Raw genomic sequence first — 17147 nt, 5'->3', positions numbered from 1 at the left:
TAATTCTTGATTTTGGCTCAGGTCATAGTCTCAGGGCTATGAGATCGAGCCCCGCACTGGCTGTTGGAGGCTGCTTAGGATTCTCTATCTCTGCCCTTCCCCCCACTACTCTTAAAAAAAGATATATTCTGCTAAGACCACAAAAACACAAGTGAAGATTATGTCCCTTTGATGAAAGAAGATATCACCACTTACTAGTAATTGCAAAAAAAAGAGAAAATAAAAAATTGAACATGAATCTAACCAAGCCTCTGTATCTAGTACCACATTTATAGGAAATTCAGAGGTTAGCAATAAGTCATACAGTATATAGCATGCAATAATACAATTCCTATGGAAAACCTACAGGATAAAAGATGGGTTCTTCAACTCACACGTCAAAAGAGGTGGGAGTGTGGGAAGCAGGTGGAGGGAGAAGAAAGGGAAATCAGGAGAGGCAGAGGAAGAAAAGGAATCCTCACGTCAGAAGAAAAATCCAAATCCTTAAGATGACCAAGACCTTCCACAACCTGGCTCCCTTGGCTCCATCCCTCTACTCTGACTTCGCTGCCCAGTCATTTTATCCCCTCCCACTCCTTAAAAACATCACACAAACTTTTGCCTCAAGGTTTTTGCATTTGTTTTTCCTTCTTTCTGCAAAGTCTTCCTCCGTGGCATGGAAGCAAGCCTGGCTTGCTCCCTTCGTTCAAATGCCGGCTGCTCACTGCCATCCCATAAAATGGAACCCCTCCCCCACTCCCTATTTCACTTCCCAGCTTTATCTCTTCTCCATAACACTTATAACTCTCTAACATGCTACATAACTTCTTACTTGTTCTGCTTATTACATGGTTCTTCTCATTTGAAACTGAGCTTCACAAGGGCAGGGACATTTCCATTGAAGAGTGTCTTAGGACAGCTATTCAGACATTTATGTAAATCAATAAGTTCAGTTTTTAAAAACAATGCAAAGTCAAGTTCTTCAATTCTATATTGTTTGAAAAAAAATCAAATTTAAAATATGATAGAAAAATACAGATTTTTTTTTTTTCTGGAAATTAGAACCAGGTCCAAAGGTACTTGCATTATCTTTTTTTACTTAACCTCTGTGCTGTTTCAATAGTCTGGTCCCAATCCTGTAAGGCAAGTTGTAGTTTCATTTTCTTTACAAAAGCAGGAAGGAAACTTGGAAAGTTTACTATTATCTGGTTCACAGTGTCCAGAGCACCTGAATAATTCTGGCGCATCTCAAGGCATTGTGCCTAATGGAAGAAAAAAAGTGACATCAAAACTGTGATCATTAATACTGAGGCTCTCACAACAGATATCCTGGAAGTGGCAGAATACTACTATTTAACATTTTTCTATATTTTCGTTTTCTGACTTTTCTGTAAGGAACAGTTATTTAATAATGAGAAATACAAAACAAATTTTTAACAAATTTTAAAACATCACAGAACATTAAAAACTATTCTATGTAAATGGCTTTGTTATAAAACCCTAATTTAAGTAACTAGAATAGAAAAATTACTTTTTAGAATAAAATATTTCCAGGACATTTGCAAATAGCATCTAAAATGAGGAGATTTTTATATCTTAAAAAAAAAAAATACTTTCAGGCTAAAGAAGGTAAGACTTTAAAAAATAAGCAAAATAAAGTTCAAACAACTCCTTCTAGCTCAATATTTTCAATTCTAGGAAGTATCTTAAGGAAATAATTGAGTAAGACCACAAAACAATGTAGATTATATTTATGACACATTTATAATAGATATAATAGAAAATAATAAACATAACCAAAATGTCCATGCAGGATTAAATAATAGCCTATCCATTTAATCAAATTTTAGGTGGTTATGTGGATTTGTAGATCTATATTTACTGACATGAAGAGATGTCATTTATAATATAATAATTTAACTGGTTATCTCTAATGATGATTTATTCTTAATTCAGATAATTCTGAAATTATGTGTATTTTTCACAATGTCTATGTATTAATTTTATAGTCAGAAAAAATAAAGCTATACAGTTAGTGGTTTAAGAAAAGATATGAAGCATATTTATCACATATCAGAGTTTTTTTTTAAATTTGCTCCGAGATCTATTTAGTCCTGGAATTTAGTCCTGGAATAAATTTAGTCCTGGAGGGGCGCCTGGGTGGCTCAGTGGGTTAAAGCCTCTGTCTTCAGCTCAGGTCGTGATCCCAGGGTCCTGGGATCGAGCCCCACATCGGGTTCTCTGCTCAGCAGGGAGCCTGCTTCCCTTTCTCTCTCTCTGCCTGCCTCTCTGTCTACTTGTGATCTCTGTCAAATAAATAAATAAAATCTTAAAAAAAAAAAACAATTTAGTCCTGAAATATCTCAGTTCAAAATGAGCATCCAATCTCAAAAGACGCAATATAATCCTAAAATTGGTTTGAGATTATATTTTCATGTATAATCCCATATAATTATATTCCCATATAATTAAAGGAAAGTCTGAGAACCATCCAAAAATGCCATTATGTCAAGATAAATTATTAAAATCTCGGAAAGCTGAGAAAGATTAATGCAGAGAATTTTTTCAAATTACATGTATCTTTAAAATCTGCCTAAATAGCTGGTAATGTAAAAAAAAGAAAAGCATGTTAAAAGACCACACATATATTACTCCCTTAGACCATCACCTCCCATATGATGTCACAAAGATATTAAATGAAACTAAATTTGCTATGTATTTGGTTCACATCATTCCAAGTTGGAATGCAAACATCCTCTATTGAATTAATTTGAAAAATAAATACATAACTGGGATGGTTTGTATCAGAAAAAGATTTTAAACCAATCTTAACTATTGGAGGAAAAAGGTAAATCCCTGCTAAACAATATTACCTGAAATAGCCCCACCTGAGGAAATTATCAACTAGTTTTCTTTAAGGAATAAGGAGGAGGAAAAATAATCAAGAAATACTTTTTAAAAACTTGATAAATACTCAATTCCTCTAGCAATGCCATTAGATAAAACTTAACTCCAACCAGCTGGAATACTAGTTGTAGCAGAGGCGCGTATCGGAACAACCTCAGAGCCCCAGAAATTGATAAGAGTGATAAGGGGATATTAACAGCCAAGACACTAATAATCCCCTTTTTTATTCCCCCAAATTACTACTTATCTAACAAGCTGCTTTCCTAAAACTTAATAAAATAAATAAATAATTTAATTATTTCATAATTATTAATATTTAATATTAATCAATACTAATTATTAACTGATATCAATTATTAATTATATTATTAACTATATATAATAGTATATTATATAATTATATAATATTTTTCTAGTCCAATACCTTTTTAAACTTTTCTTTTTCTAAAAGCTCATTTACTATATTATAATTAATTATTAATTAATATTAATATTTATTATCAATATTTAATAACAAATAATAATTGTTTAAATAGTTAAATTAAAATTTAATTTCCTGTTGTTAAGTTTAAAAAATTTGAAAAATTTTAAGACATTCTAAAGGCATCATTGAAACTGAAGAAAGGGCCTGAATTATACATTTATAACTACCAATGATTTCTAATGACTCTGCCAATTAACTACTCATCCCTCACAATGTAAATCAGGTCATGTTGTTTCTCTTTTCCATTGGCTTCCCATCTATCTGGTTCAAATGAAAAGTCTGATAATTCACAGACCTGTACTCCTGGGGAAATTATGCATTATATGTTAATAAAAATAATTTTTTTAAAAAGCCAATGGCTTTATACAATCAGTCCTGCCTCTCCTCATTCACCCCACGCCCACCTGTACCCACATCCACCTTCTTTTCCCCTAGCCTCCATTTCTAACCTCCACTTCGCTCATTCCACTTTCATCGCCTGGCCTCCCAGCAATGCCCTGAACATGCCTTAAGGTATTTCAACTTATCCCCTCTATTTGTGATGGTTTCCCACTGGAGCCCACAGAGCTTCAACTCTCACCTCCTGTGTAAGTGTCAGCTCAACTGTCACTTTCTCTGACCACATCATTTAAACCTACAAATTCATAACCCAGCTCTACATCTCCTCCTTTATCTGACTTACCTTTCCATTGCACTTATCACCTTCTAATACACTACATAATTTTCTTACTTATTTTATTGCCTGACTCCAACAATAGAGTATAAGCCCCATAAAAGCAAGTAGTATCGGGGTATCCCTAGTATCGACAGTGATGCTTTGCACATATTAGGCAAACTATAAATGTTTAGTAGGTAAGTAATAGAGGAACCACCAACAACAACAATTAAAACCAATCAATTTTCAGGAATTTGGTAAGGAATACATTTCTCTAGTTTGTTGTTCACTGTCCTATACAAATAAAATCCAAGTACCTCCCATATTTGAGAGCTGATAAAAGTAACATGACAATTAGTACCTTTTTTGAGCTACTCGGTTTTGTTGGGTTTCAAACAGATTATGAATGAATTTTAAAACATAATTTATTTACCCCAACTCCAACTCACCTTACCCAACAGAGCAAAAATATCATTTCCATCTTGTAATCCCTCTTCAAAATATCTCAGTGCTTTTTTAGTATAAGGTTCTTTTCCTCTTGTGATATCAAGCCATGCTTTCAAAACCTGTCCCTATAGAATGAAAAATTCTAATCATACTTCCATTTTATTGGTAACAAAATAAATGCTGATGAAAGAGGTAATCTAACGTCCTTTTTTGTGATTAGTAACAAGAAATCACTCTGCCAAAAAATGTTCTGAATAATTAAAACAGTGTTCAGCAACTGTTTTCAAACACTTTCCAGCCTAGAGTCTTGGAACTGTTACGTATTTCAGCTCTTAAGCTTACAACGTATTCAATATCAACATTAACTTGCCAAATACTCCATTAATCCTAAATAATCAATATTCTTACCTGGAATTTTGCTACTAAGTTATTAATAATAATTGTTAAACATGTAATTCAATACACAAATAAGAATCTTTTTTTGGACAAACAGACCAAGTAAACTAAGATGGAAGAACAGAAGAGTCTTGCTTGATACATATTAAAAATTAAGATGTGGCAACTATCTTAATTCTTGTGACCAGTCCAGTGAGTTTTAAATGAAGGGATAAATGGCCTCAGAAATCAGACTCAAGAAGTCATAGATGTTTACTTTCAGAAATGCCAGTGAGTCAGTTGGTTATAAGGTATATAGGTTTAGAAAGAAGACGGATATAGGTTATTTTACTTTTCAGTATCCAAAACATTGTGAAATCTGTTCTTCTATCAAAAAACTTCTAGGTTTATTCATAAACTTATAAATATTTAATATTATATTTACCTCCCTGCATTTCACTTAAAAAGTCAGATATGAATATTAAAACAATGCTATTTCTTTTTTTTTTTTTTTAAGATTTTATTTATTTGAGAGAGAGAGCATGCGTGTATGCGCAGAAGTGGGGGTGGGGGCAAAGGGAGACAGAGAGCAGGCTCCTTCCTAAGTAGGGAACCAGATGCAGGCTGGATCCCAGGACCACAGGATCATGAACCAACCCAAAGGGAGAAGTTTAACTGATTGAGTATCTGGGTGCCCCTAAAAAAATGCTGTTTCTACTCACTAGATCAATGTTTGTATTTGAATCATTTCAAATATTATCTCTGTGTGGATGATTCCCAGCCTTTTTTCTAGTCCAATACCTTTTTTAAACTTTTCTTTTTCTAAAAGCTCATCTACTATCCCCATCTCACTATTCCACCTGAGATGGAGATACAGCATGTCTGGAACCAAATGTATTACCCCCCCCAAAATTACCTTCTCATCCCAACATTATCTGTTCATGTGAACTGGTCTCTGAACTATCCAGGTTTAAGACCTCAGAGGGACATCCTTGACATCTGACACCTCAAAAAAATCCTGCCCTGTCATTTATACAGTTGACAGCTCTTGAGGATATTTAATAATTTTCAAAGTCATACCCATGGTACAATGTTTTAGTGTAGGCCCTCAAAACCTTCTGCCAGAAAGCACGTACTACCATTTTGGGGGCTGCACTCTAGTATCTCCCCAGGCCAGTTCATCCTATAAACCAATAATAAATCAGTCCTGTGAATTTGTACTCTAATAAATACCACTGCCCCGATTAAAAATCTCAATGACCTCTCTGTGCCTATCAATCTAAATTTGTGTACCTAGCTGCCAAGGCCCTTCACTTTGTCCCAATCCACCTCCCTAAGCTTTTCTTCCCTCCTCTTTATCTACTCACCCAGTGTTTCTGTCAAATGGGAGCTTCTCACTGTACCCAGAACCAACAAGTCTCTCTTTTTTTTTAATTTTTTTTTTAAGACTTTATTTATTTGTTTGACAGATGGAGATCACAAGTAGGCAGAGAGGCAGGCAGAGAGAGAAGAGGAAGCAGGCTCCCCGGTGAGCAGAGAGCCGGATGTGGGGCTCAATCCCAGGACCCTGAGATCATGACCTGAGCCGAAGGCAGAGGCTTAACCCACTGAGCCACCCAGGCACCCCTCCTTGTTTTTCTTATTTCCACTTATTATTTCCCACCTTGGGAGTATCTGCTTCCCTTTTCTATCAACTTTGCATTTGGAAACTATATCCATCTTTCAGGTTTCAGCTCAAATGCTACAGCCTTCAAGAAATTGTTCCTCATTCTCCTAACATTTATAGATGTGCTCTCCCCTTAAATCCTTAGACTAGTGCCGAGCACAATGTAAGTGAGCAATAACCGTTAACTGTTATTTTATACTTTCATCACATGTCTCTCATACCACTTACAAAAGTTCTCATAATCTTAGCTGGGCATCTGCTCTATGACACCACTAGACTGAACCATCCATGTAAATAAAGTTTATTCTTGATCTTTGTATACTTAGTGCAAATATCAGTGCCTTGTATGTAGAGTTCAAGGGGGGAGTGAGAGGAAAGGACAGAGATAAGGAAAGAAGGGAGATCTTTTCATGAATTAATAAACAGAACAAAAACAAACAACCTTAGACAACCAAAATTTTACAAAATAATAAAATATTGAAATAAAGCTGCTATTTATAAAATGAGAATAGAGTAATAAAAAATACTACTGAAAATATAAACTTCTTTTAGTAGTGCGTCTATTTCAAAATAAGAAACCCAGGTACCTCTTTACTGCCATTTGACATTTTGATCATTCTGTCAATATATTCTCTCGCCTTGTCATGGCGGCCAATGTGCCATAGAAATAAGCCTGCATGGTACAAAGCTTTTGGCCCAGCTCCTTTACGTTGCTCCTTCACTCTGGCATCTGACTCCAGAATAGCTTCTCTGTCTAGGAGGGGAAAAAGGCATTAAATGAAAATTAGATTCTAGATCAGGTAGTCATAATGAGTCAATTAACAGAGCACAGAATATAATACTTCTCTCTGTAGCACCACTGTCTAATAGAAATAAAATATAAGCCATATTTGCAATTTAAAATTTCCTAGTAGCCACATCAAAGAAGTTAAAAAGAAACAAATAACAACTGATTTCAATAATATATTTAACAAATAACAACTGATTTCTTTTTTTTTTTTTTTTTTTTTTTTTTAAAGATTTTATTTATTTATTTGACAGAGAGAAATCACAAGTAGGCAGAGAGGCAGGCAGAGAGAGAGAGGAGGAAGCAGGCTCCCCGCTGAGCAGAGAGCCCGATGCGGGACTCGATCCCAGGACCCTGAGATCATGACCTGAGCCGAAGGCAGCGGCTTAACCCACTGAGCCACCCAGGCGCCCACAACTGATTTCAATAATACATTTCAATAATACATTTAACCTAATAGATCTGAGTTTTCATTCCAACACAAAACTGACATGAAATGGAGACACTTTTGTTCTTATTAAATTTTTAAAATCTGATGTATGTCATTAAAAAGTATATCTCAATTAAAATGCTAAATTTTCTTAAAAAATACTTGATTTGAGGTGCGTGGCTGGCTTAGTCTGTTAAGCATCTGCCTTCAGTTCAGGCTATGATCTCAGGGTCCTAGGATTGAGCCCTATGTCAGGTACTCTGCTCAGAAGGCTGCTTCTCCCTCTGCCTGCCTTCTGCTTCTTGCTCTCTCTCTCTGAAATAAATTTTAAAAATCTTTAATAAAAAAAATACTTGGTTTGTATATAGAGTCCATACAATTTATAGCTGAAAACAGCAGATTCATATATTCACTGTTCCAAACATAACTTTTCTTTTCTTTTTTTAAAATATTTTATTTATTTATTTGACAGAGTGAGATCACAAGTAGGCAGAGAGGCAGGAAGAGAGGGAAGAGAGAGGGAAGCAGGCCCTCCGCTGAGCAGGGAGCCTGATGCGGGACTTGATCCCAGGACCCTGGGATCATGACCTGAACCAAAGGCAGAGGCTTAACCCACTGAGCCACTCAGGCGCCCCCCAAACCTAACTTTTCTAATAACTGAATCAAGCATCAGTTTTAAATTTATATTTAATTAGAATTCAATTTAAAATTCAGTTTCTCCAACTAGATACATTTCAAGTACTCAGCAGCCACGTGTGGTTAATGACCCCTGTGACATACACTACAGTTCTATAATTTATGTAATTCTCAAGATATGAAGGCTAAATATGTAAATTTTTTAAATAATAAGACAGAAAAATTAGCAATGCTAAATATGCAAATTTTTAAAATAATAAGATAGAAAATTAGCAATGATTCTAAAATTATTAGGGGTAAATCCAAGAATAGTACTCAAATTACCCAACTCCCTAATCTAATTCTAGAATATGTAAACATTCCTGGATGTTGTCATAGGCCAATAAAAGGTAATATAATTACTATTATTTACATGGTTTAATACCGAATGCTTGGCTGCTCCCTTAAAACGATGGTCTACCTCTAATATCTCTAACCATTAAATCTATCACGTGTGTGCTTAGGACACAAATGTCAATTAGCTCTAAATCCTGAAATGAATCAGAATATGGATCAGCTATTCAATAAGTTATAAGAAATGTCAAAATTGAAAGCTGTGATTCTAACCAACTACCCTTCTGGAAATGATCATCCAGAAAACAATACTATCTCTTCCTTTTACCTCTGTACCACTAAAAACTTACATGCGGAACCACTTTCTACATTCACAAAACTGTTTATGGAAGGCTGCAGATGGCTTGGCAACAAGACCCTCGAACATACATGAACCCCTTTGCAAGTCTTCATTAAGTAGTCATGATACAGAACAAGAATTCATCACAGCAGGGGCAGGATTTGTACTTTCCTGCCAGATGTCCACCAAGTCCCAAGTGGGGCATTTGTTAGCTGTGACACCATCTGCACAAAGCCCTCTCTAACCAGATATCAGCTCAAGTTCTTAATGCATAATCAGGGATTATGTCAGCATTTAGGAAGAATGGACATGAACAATCTAGGCCCTTCCTAGGCAATACTGATGGACATCTGGTCCCTCCTGAGCTTATGCCCACTCACAATCATCTAAGATATAAAGTAGAGCCAGTGCTCGGGTGTTTCTAAACAGTATTCCTGCCTTCATCTTTTTAGTGTCTTGGAAATATTTCCAATATTCTTGGGAATATTGGGAATTTCCCAAAAGAACCAACACCCTTGAGAATAACCAATTAAATGAAAACTTGATTCTAAGAGGGAAAAAAAAAAAAAAAATATATATATATATATATATATTTAGATTTACTGACTTTATCTCTTGATGCCAATTCTCTGCTCCACCTAAACGCACTCCTGTTGGATAACAGAGACCTATCCATACAAGAACCGAACCCTGAACAACTTCCACATATTTGCCTATCAATTTCGCCTCTCTGACAAATATGCCTTATATTCAAATCCTACTTGTCCTTCAAAGACCAGATTACAGCCTTATCTTCCACAAAACCTTCACAGCCTTCTTCTATGGATTAAAAGTATATACCGTTTTCAGTTAATTATGGAGTCATTTGTTTTCTCATAATTTTATTTAATAGTAACATTAGCATTTAACCTTTGTGGGTTTTACATTTTCTTTTCTTCACTGGACTATAAACTTGATGTCATGGATCACTTTTTACAATTCTTTGGTATTCTCTAACTATCTCTGACCTAGTCCCCTGCAGAAAGTAAGTACCTAGTCGTTAGATTTGTTTATCTGTTAAACATATTAACGTTTTAAATAAGTTTTGTTGATCTGTGCAAGTGTATGTGAAGGAGGTATGTGATACTTTGCTCAGGAAAAAAAAATTTCTAGTATTAAAAAAAAATTCTATGACATCTGATTATTGTCTATTTATCTAAAACATGATCTACATTCATAATGCTAGTGGCTGTTAGTGAATGTATATAAAAGAATACAATACTATTTCCTCTTTATTATCTATAATTATGATATTCTGCTTCCACCATTAAGAGCCACAGTTCACACAATTTTAATTGCTGGTTTATGCATAAAGTTCTCTTTATACTTATACATCCTAACCTACTACTGGATAAGAAGTTACTGAACATCTTCTAAGAGCTAGCTACCCCCCTTGTGGAGACGTGTACAGGCCTCTAAGAAGCTGAAGATACAGTGGAAGAGAGAAATTGCATGTAGCTATAGATTTGCATGTAACAAGCTATAAAGCAGGCTGCTGCAGAGCAATTTCTATATATAACTCTTTTGGGCTGTCCTTTGCTCAATAATTGCTAACATGCATTCAACTTGATGTGAATTCAAATGATCCCGATATATTAATGAAACTTCTGCTGTAAGATAAAGGAATATGAAAGGGATATAAGACACATATTTCTTGTGCTTGATAAATCTGTTACCTTGTCAGGAAGATTAAAAAAAAAACTGATAAAATAGTATCTACAGAAAATTATAATACAGTATTATCAGACTAAGTGCAAAGTTAATTGAGGAAAATCAAAATGAATTGAGTAGAAAAAATTGTCCTAAGCATTATACTTAAATACTATACCTGGATTAGGACTCATTTTATGGGCATATATCAGTGCAATTAGAGAACAAAGTGATACATCTTGTTTATTTTTAATCGCCTCAAATTCGCGAAGAGCTTCTTGAGTTTTACCTGAAAATCAAAATTATAGTGTGAAAAATTGTTCATAGTACAAAACATGAATTTAAAATATATGGAACAGGTTTAATAATTAGCACGTACCTTCCATTAATGTACCATAGGCGTGATAAAACCTGAATACCGGGTCATTGCCATACCTCTTAACTCCTTCACTGGCAATAAGTAACACATGATGGAAATATTTCTCTTGACAATAGTAATTAATCAAAGTCTAAAAGGAAATAATAACTAAATGTTAAAAGAGACTTTGCTGTTCTGAAATGCCATGAGAAACACATATTAATCTCAATCTTGAAAAATCTAAAATTAGATAATACAATTTTTTTTTTCTTTCCCAAGTTCCTGAAAATATTGTTAAAGGCTAGCACTTAACAGTAAGGAATGCAAGACACAATGAACATGAAATTTTTGAAAAAACTCAATGTTTCCTAATAATTTCAGTCTTCTTTTTCTAAATTATTTGTTAACAATACTGAAATTAGGCTACTTGCACCTCTTGCCTTTGTCCACATTTTCTTAAAGGTTTTAGAAAAGGGGAACAGACAAAAAACAGGAATAATATGAGCCTTCCATTGCCAAACCTTAGGATTCTTTTTTAAAAAGTCTTGCTTCTATTTTGTTGTTATAGCATTACATAGTAAGGACAAAGTGAATTCAGAAATTCATTGTCAAATGTTGTCTTGTTTTCTGAGTTCCACAACAAATAACTGGAAGAACAAAGAACAGATGATCCAAACTGTTTTTTAATGGAAATTCATTATCTTTAAGCTCTTTTCAAAATTGTATTATTTAGATTTACATGGCAGAAAACTAATACCAGGGGATACTAAGTTCTGATTAATTGTGTCTATACTTAACACCACCTTCTCAGGATCATGACTAAGCCTTAGTTGCTAACCTTATCAGAGAGGGAAGCCAGATTGACTCCGGCTGTGGTACACCTGATTCACCTCCATTAACCAATGTGGGCCATCCCGTGCTCACCTCCTCTGACTCTGCAGCTGGTACAGCAAGGGTGAGAAATAAGGATGAAGCACCAAGTGACAGGACTGAGACATGAGTGTCTACACTGCTTTTTACGGTCTGTTTTGTTTCTGGAGGCTACAGTCCACATGCTTCTCTACAGCAGTTAGGCAAACGTTCTCTGTAACTTTTACTCAGCTTCCCTTCTTGCAGTTACTGCCCTCTACTTCCTGTGCTCCCCACAGCACACTTCGGTGAAGTGCAGTTTTGCTCCAGTGCCCTTCCTTAAGATCGCAGATGACCTCTCAGTTTGCCACAACTGAGGATTTCTGTTCAGCATTTAGGCACCTTTCTCCTGAAAGGTATCATACAAAGGACACAGATTTAAAAGGTGAAAAGAGCTGTTTTTAAATTTTTGGTCCATCTTACAGCACCTTAGTTTGCTCATTTGTGCAATGCTGTTAATTATTTACAGATCATTGTGAGGATTAATTATGACATCATACTGTAAAGCTCCAAAAAAAAAGTAAGTTCCTCTGAACCCATATACTGATTAAGTAAAAAACATAGTATTCCGTCAAGACCTCTCACCCAACCTCCAGATTCATCTTTCCATTTGCCCCGGCTACCCAAGCCTGAAATCAAGTCATTTCATCCTTCTTTCCAGTTTGTCCAATCCCTGTGATTCTAACCAGTCAGTAAGGCTCTTCTGTTTCTCTAGTCTACTTCCTACTCTCCATACCTTACCACTCCTTGGTTTGTTCAGTCCAACAAACGTTTACTGCCTACTAGTGCCAGGCACTGGGCTAGATGCTGTGAATGTGAAGATAAGTAAGATATGATTCCTGACCCAGAAAAGTTTAAATTCTCCTGAAACTGAGACTAGAATCTAAAGACTAACAAATACAATGCAAGCAAGAAAAGAGTTCATAAAGTGCTTTAGAGATGTCAGAGAATGAGGTTGGGGTGTTGGAGGATGAAAGAATGAAATTAAGGGAAAGAGCCTCCGGGAGGACTTCAGAAGTGCCTCTTGATTTGTGAACTCCTCAGTCTCCCTCCACTCATACACATTCTCCCTATTTCCCTTTTGAGATCCTTGAGGAAGACAGAGGACTTAGCCAGGCAGGGGAATTGCAACAACAAGACAGAAGAAATCAGCAGTGATACACAAGGATGGGGCATGGAGAGGACTGAATGTCATTCTATACTGTAGAGCAGGGATTGGCAAACTACGGTCTACTACTTCTCCTCATATGGTCAGCAAACCAAGAATGGTTTGTACATTCTCAAATGGTGGGGGGGGGGGAGAAAAAATGTCCATGAATAAAGTTTTATTGGAACAGGGCCGTGGTCATTTGTTTAAGTACGTCTATGGCTGCATTCAAGCTACATTGGTAGATTAGATGACGGAGACACTATGGCCTGAAAAACCCAAGATAATATACTATTTGACTCTTTATAGGAAAAGTTTGCCATTCCCTGTTTTAGAGTCTTAAGACACTGTCCTTAATAGGACAAGGAAGTTAGAGAAAAAGGTAGGGCCTAGCAGGGCCTCATATTAAGGACTTGGATATGCTCCTCCAATCTAAGTGATAAGGAATCAACATAACTCTATTTAGCATGAAACTGTTTTTATTGAAGAGTTCATATCGGTGGTAGGGGAAAGGATAAATTAAAGTGATGAAAACAAAATTAAGGAGATGGAGAAAGGGCTCAGAAGGTAATGCAGCTCAGGCAAAAAAGCTTCCAGCACTCCCTATCACCGCCAAATTGTCCTTCACCCACTTACCACCACCTAACATTTTACTACCTGTCTGATTCCCCCTACTCAAATGTAAGCTCCAAGACTGGGAGAATTTTTCTTAGTTTTAATACTGAAGGGCACAGATTATCTTCAAGGCTTAGAATAGTGCCAGCAATATAGCCCGCATTCAAAAAATATCTGTCGGTAATTGTTTATTTGCTCAGTTCTGCTCATCACTATCTCCAGCTTCTAGCGGACATACAGTGAGCCCTCCATCAACCCGCTGAACGAGTCCATCAGTGAACAAACGGGAGAAGTTTATCTTCCTACAAAGAAACTTCTAATTTTCAAGCCTCCTGTCCCTGTTTTTAGATCATCATTTCTTAAGGGGTCCCTCATAAAACATTTGCTTCCCAGATGAATCACTGACAGATAAAGAAGACCATCACCCCAAAACACTCTTCCATTTTCAAGCTTATGTCCTTCCAAGCCTATGTTTTCATGTAATCTTTATGCACCCCTTTCTGTCCAACCGGTTTACTGACACTAGCTTGCTTAATGAAGTCCTTAACTATCGCACCGGGAGGCAAGCAAGTCGACCAAGCTTTCTGAGCCCACGGGATACAAAGTAAAAGTAACCACACACGGGGTGGGACAAGCCCCCTAACGGCAATTCCTTAGCAGCTTGGCTAGACCTCAAGATTTCAAAGCAGGGCCCACGGAGGGGGACCCAGGTGATGCAGCTACAGGCCCACACACCACGCTGGGGCAGCTGGCAATGGGGGCAGCAAAAGCACAGCAGGGTAACGACGCCCTCGTGAATTCTGCCCCTCCCCAGGTCACCCACCCGCAAAGGCGGCTCGAGTCCAAGCCCGCGGCCCTCTCACCTTCAGCCCCTGCGAATCCATGGTTCCCACGGGGCTGGGTCGCAGGCCTCCGGGACAAACGCCCGCCGCAAGCCTGCGGAAGCGCCACGGGCTCAGGGTCCCGCAGCCCAGGCCCAAACCCCGCTCTCGCTCTGGGACGCAGCGGGAGGGGCGGGGTGGGGCGGGGCCGCGCTGCCATTGGCTGCCAGCGGCAGGGGGCGGGCTCTCCACGCAGGGATTTGCGGAGAGGAGGTGCTGCGGGGGAGTCGGTGCTGCGTGGACCCCCGGCACGGAGTCGGTGCTGCGGGGGCGGGGGGAGAGGAGGAGTGACCAATGGTGCAGAAGGCGAAGGAGTTTCAGACGAGGGAACGGCCCTGGAGACAGCGGGTGGGCAGGTCCGAGGATTTAAAATGAAGGAATAAAGGAAATAGGGGAGGAAGTAGGAAAAAGAACAGTGTTTCCCATCGCTGGCTACAATGAAAGACACCCTTTTCTGCCCGGTTGTGTAGAGGCCGGTTCCCGCAATGCGGCTATTTGGAGGTCTGACCAGTGCAGAGAAAAACCTTTAACTTCTACATGTAGTAGTCGTGTTATCGCCGCAAGGTGGCGCAGAGAAGTCGCAGTTCTTAACAGAAAGGTGATAAGCTTCTTGAGCGCTTGACGAGGCATTGTTGCAAGCGGATGTTTGTTGTTCGAATGCACATAAATTAGGCCTTGTTTTCGAGGAGCTCTGATAATGATAGAAGCATTTTTCCCCCCAGGATGTTAAGTTGACAAAATTAATTCCTGTACATAGGGCACCTGATGGCTCAGTCGTAGAGCGTGTGACTCTTGGTCTCCCGGTCCTGAGTTCTAGACCCACCTTGGGTGCAGAACTTATTTAAGAAAAGAATTAATTCCTATGCGAACTTTTACGTTTGCACCCATTAGGCAACTCTGTCAGCTGCTCATAGATATCTTGAGGTCACAGAATTAAACTGAAATATAATGAAGTTAGAGAAATTCTATTTCTGCTTCATGGTACTTTTTTGTAAAAATAGTTGTAAAGATTGGAGATATATGTGTTCTTTGTAGATTCCAAGTTTCCATCCCATTGTTAATTATTTTAGTTGATATATTTGGAAGTTATTATAATCAAATTTTAAATTTGTTGAGGAGGAGGGATGCCTAGGTGGCTCTGTTGGTTGAGCTGCCCACTCTTGAGCTTGGGCTCAGGTCATGATCTCAGGGTGGTGAGATGCAGGCCAGCATCTAGATGTTACTCAATGCAGTCTGCTTCAGATAATCTCTCCCTCTCCCCATCCTCCTCGTGCTCACTCCTGCTCTGTTTCTCACTTAAATAAATAAATCTAAAAAAAAAAAAAAATGTTAAAGAGGCAATGAACATTAGTTTCATTCCATGCGAATAGGTTAGGTAATGACAACTTAGAAGGAAAAAGTGGTTGCTTTCCCAGACTTCAGGGCTCAGTAGTATTTTTCATTGGTTCCCTTTAAAAAAGTGATCCACCCAAAAAGGCACATATCGTTTCATGAGGATTGTTTTTTGGTTTTCCATATACATAGTCAAGATAATTTTCAAAGCATGTGGCATAATCTGCACTTGGTATGCAGCAGAAAATACCACAAGCCATGGTGCTCATCAAAGTATATAATCTTGAACGTTTTGGTTTTGGTTCGAAGTGAAAAGTTCATCTGAAAGTAAATACCAACGATGTGGTTAAAGGAACAGGTAGCCCAGCCACCTTTCTGAGAATTTTGAAGTCTAAACTTCGACTGTCAGACCATTGGAAGGCTACATGCTTGGACCACACTTGATCTTAGCCAAAAGGCAGAGAAGCAATTGTGTGCTAGGATCATATTAATTTAACCCTTTACAGAATTTCCTTTATTGAATTTTGTTCTAAGTTTAAATTATTTAACACAAAAAACCATGCCTGGTATTCCACGAGTGTCCATTGGATTAAATCTACTTTGGGAATTTGGTTTGACACTCCTGGCAACTTGATGTTCTCTGAATAAAGTAAGAAGGTTTTTTTTGGATCCCAGGCTGGAAAAAAGTATCTTCTCTGGAAAACTAAGGAATGTATTCCTCAGCTCAGACATTATTATTGGCTCACTTTTGTCTACCAACATCTCAGTGTGGCATCTAAGACCCTTCACCTCATTGTCTTTTCAAACCTGTTTTACCTGTCCCACAGTCTTTATTCCAGGCAAATGGAACAACCATTCTTTCCTCTGGGAATGCTTTCCCCTACTCCTAGCTCTTTCTCCCTTTGAGAAAATCTACTCTTTCTTCAGAGTTCATCTTAAATCTCATTCTGTAGGAAGGCTTTAGAATCACCATAACTGGATGGATTGCATGGGATAGTAGCGAGAATATGGTCTCTCAGACCTCAGGTAGAGCTCTTGTCTGTTCACTTTTGTGATTTAGGAAGAAGTAATTTCCCAAGTCTTAACTTCCTTAATTACCAAAGAAACCTAACACTTGACATACATGGAAAGTTCCTGACATACCCTCGGCATTCTACAACTAGTAATTTCCATTGAA

At 37.6% G+C, this 17147-nt stretch overlaps 1 protein-coding gene across 1 annotated transcript in view; it reads right to left on the bottom strand.

Moving 5' to 3' along the window:
• The window catches only part of TTC21B (tetratricopeptide repeat domain 21B), a 77779-nt gene extending 63001 nt beyond the window's left edge, over positions 1-14778 (bottom strand). Inside the window, exons 1-6 of the mRNA XM_059167131.1 lie at positions 14621-14778; positions 11108-11237; positions 10907-11017; positions 7101-7267; positions 4475-4597; positions 1084-1241 (exon numbers count right to left, since the gene is read on the bottom strand). Coding sequence (XP_059023114.1) covers positions 1084-1241; positions 4475-4597; positions 7101-7267; positions 10907-11017; positions 11108-11237; positions 14621-14641 — 710 coding nt within the window. The 5' untranslated portion in view covers positions 14642-14778. The remainder of the gene's footprint in view (positions 1-1083; positions 1242-4474; positions 4598-7100; positions 7268-10906; positions 11018-11107; positions 11238-14620) is intronic.
• Positions 14779-17147: the final 2369 nt, after the last annotated feature.

Source organism: Mustela lutreola, chromosome 3 (assembly GCF_030435805.1).
Source record: "Mustela lutreola isolate mMusLut2 chromosome 3, mMusLut2.pri, whole genome shotgun sequence".
In the NCBI taxonomy this organism is placed as follows: domain Eukaryota; kingdom Metazoa; phylum Chordata; class Mammalia; order Carnivora; family Mustelidae; genus Mustela; species Mustela lutreola.
Note: the sequence above shows the minus strand (reverse complement) of the source record. Positions and strands in the feature narration are given on the sequence as shown.